We start from the raw sequence: 2,607 nt of genomic DNA, 5'->3' as shown, positions 1-2,607 counted from the left end.
CCCAGCACATATGTAGCAGATGTACATCTTGATCTTCATGTGGTTCCTGAAGAACCAGGGTAGGAGGTAACCCAAAAGCTGTTGCCTGTATGTGGGCTATGTGCTTCTCACTGGATTGCCTTATCTGGGAGAGGATACAGTGTGAGAGGATGCACCTAGCATTGCACAGACTTAAGTGTCAGGGTGGGGGAATACTGGAATGGGTGGTAATGAGCTGAAAAGGGGAGCCAGGATGGGAGGAAGATCATGAGATGGACAGATTGGGAGGGGGGAAGGAAAAAGTATGTAAAGTGAATAAAGAAAAAGTCATAATACTAATAAATAAGGAGAAGAAAAGAAAACATTTTGGCATGTGAAGGGAAGAGCATAATAGGTTATTAATAATTAACAAATCATTATTTAATTTTCAAAATTAAATTAAAATGAAATTAAAAAACAGTCTAAATGGATAGTGACTCTTTATTAAATGAAAGAAGAAAAATGGCAACATAAAAGAAACATATCGAGTGAAGTATTGAGTCAATATTCAAAACCTGGAAGAACAGAGAATCTCAAATAAGTTCAATGACAAAAATCTCTACAAAAAGATCAAATACCAGAAACAAAAAATTATCAAAATATTAAAAGAAACACAAATTAGTAGGACCAGAAGAAATAAAAGACTCAAAAGAGCAGAAGATACCAGTATAAATATATTCCTACTCATCTGAAATTGTGCATGTCATTGAAAGTAAACATGGATTCAATATAGCTAAATTACCTGAATGGAATAAAAATAAACCATTTGCATGTTATAAAAGAAACACTTCATCAGTAGAAGCATGTTATGAAAGTTAGAGTGATGGACTAAACTTTACACAAAAAGCAAATTCGATAGAATTTATATGAATCTAAGTCAAAAGCATAAAACATGGCAAATGACACAATTACATAAAAAGAAGACAATTTAACAAAGGATTATATCTTTCCGTGCTGTCTGCTTTACTGGACAATAAGTGAAAAAGCACTCAAGGCCTGTTGAATTCAAATATGTTTTCACTCAGCTATTTTCTCATTCTTTTCTGATATCTGAGGGAGCACCTGTTTGCTATTGTCCTGAGGCAGGTGCAAAATTGTTGTTATTGTGGCAATGAAGTAATAAATGAATGACCAGTGATCTGTAGCCAAGCTGCACTTGCCCTCAGCTGGAACCAATAATCTGAAGTTCCTAAGCACCTCTCTCTCACACATAAATAACATATTTGACAGCTGGGATGCCCCAGGCAAGGACATTTTTGTTAGGGTCTGCATCACTGTGGGAGGAAAATGTGTAGCTTGGAAGCAGTAATAAACTCCCAAGTCCTCAGGCTCTACTCTGCTGATCTTGAGGGTGAAATCTGTCCCTGACCCACTGCCAATGAACCTGTCTGGGACCCCAGAAAATTGGTTGGAAACTTCATAGATGAGGAGCTGTGGAGACTGGCCTGGCTTCTGTAGGTACCATTCCAAATAAGTGTTTCCATCACTGTATACCAGGCTCTGACTAGACCTGCAAGATATAGAAGCCTGATCTCCAAGTGTGACAGGCATGGCAACTGGAGTTTGTGTCAACACAACATCACTTCTGGAAACTGAAATAATGAGAGAGAAGTACAATCATGTTTATTTTTACATACAGATTTTTTTATATACTAAAATTCACGTCATACCAAAAATTGAAATGCAAGCCTCAAGGTGCTTCTAGGCATAACTGAGATGATCCCATCCATCCATGTCATAATCTCCATTAAAGCACATGTTCCAATCTGGAGCTTCCCTGTAACAAATATACACCCCTGAGGCCTGATCCTGAGGGTTAGACCCATCTTCTCACACGTTGTATATAATATGTAGTCAGGAGTGGCACCCACTGCTCATAATCCCAACATATGCTCCTCTCTCACTTCCCTCTGTCCTTACCTGGAATCCAAAACAACAGCACCAGCAGCCTACCAGGCACTTTCATTTTGAAAAAGGAGCTTGAGGAGACACACTGAGAAAACTGATCAGTCACTGAAACAAAACAACTGAGCTTTTATTTCACACTAGGAAGGGCGGGCCTTCCCTGGAAAGCAATATGCAAAGGTCCCTGGTAGTGTGGCAGTATAGAAGGAAGAGTTATGCAGGATTCTTATCATAGTAGAAATGACATAAAACCTCTTCTATATTGTAGAGGCATGAGTGCTCACAGACAAGCTCTGGAAAAATCTGAAATGTTACTCAAACAGGGCGTTTGCCTAGGTGGAAAAATATATATTTACTTTCAATCTAGAAGTCCAGGAGTGCATGTTGTTCATAATCTGATAACCTTTGCTATCAGTAGGTTGAGGGCTCACTCAGATTTCCCAAAACATTTATTCTAGAGTCTCCGTCTGTAGACCTTTATCTTTATTATCCCTTCTTAGTCGGCTGAACTGATCCTTACACGAGATGTCATTGTCATATGTATTTTGCAAAACAGTTAAACTGTACTCATGCATTAAGCTTTATTGTGCACATAGAATTAAGATGATTGTTACCAGATATGTTTCCTAATGTACTGTATTTACATATATCTAAAATAAACTGCTTAATTTTGAGGCTCTATAC

The 2,607-nt window shown here is 38.1% G+C and overlaps 1 gene segment (V, D, J or C); it reads right to left on the bottom strand.

The window, feature by feature from the left end:
• Nucleotides 1-1,035: 1,035 nt before the first annotated feature.
• Nucleotides 1,036-2,050, bottom strand: Igkvl10 (immunoglobulin kappa variable like 10). The segment is given in 2 exon segments: nucleotides 1,036-1,610; nucleotides 1,939-2,050. Coding segments are annotated over 2 exon segments (621 nt in total).
• Nucleotides 2,051-2,607: the final 557 nt, after the last annotated feature.

Source organism: Rattus norvegicus, chromosome 4 (genome assembly GCF_036323735.1).
Source record: "Rattus norvegicus strain BN/NHsdMcwi chromosome 4, GRCr8, whole genome shotgun sequence".
Taxonomy (NCBI): Eukaryota; Metazoa; Chordata; class Mammalia; order Rodentia; family Muridae; genus Rattus; species Rattus norvegicus.
This window is presented reverse-complemented; position numbering and strand designations above follow the sequence as displayed.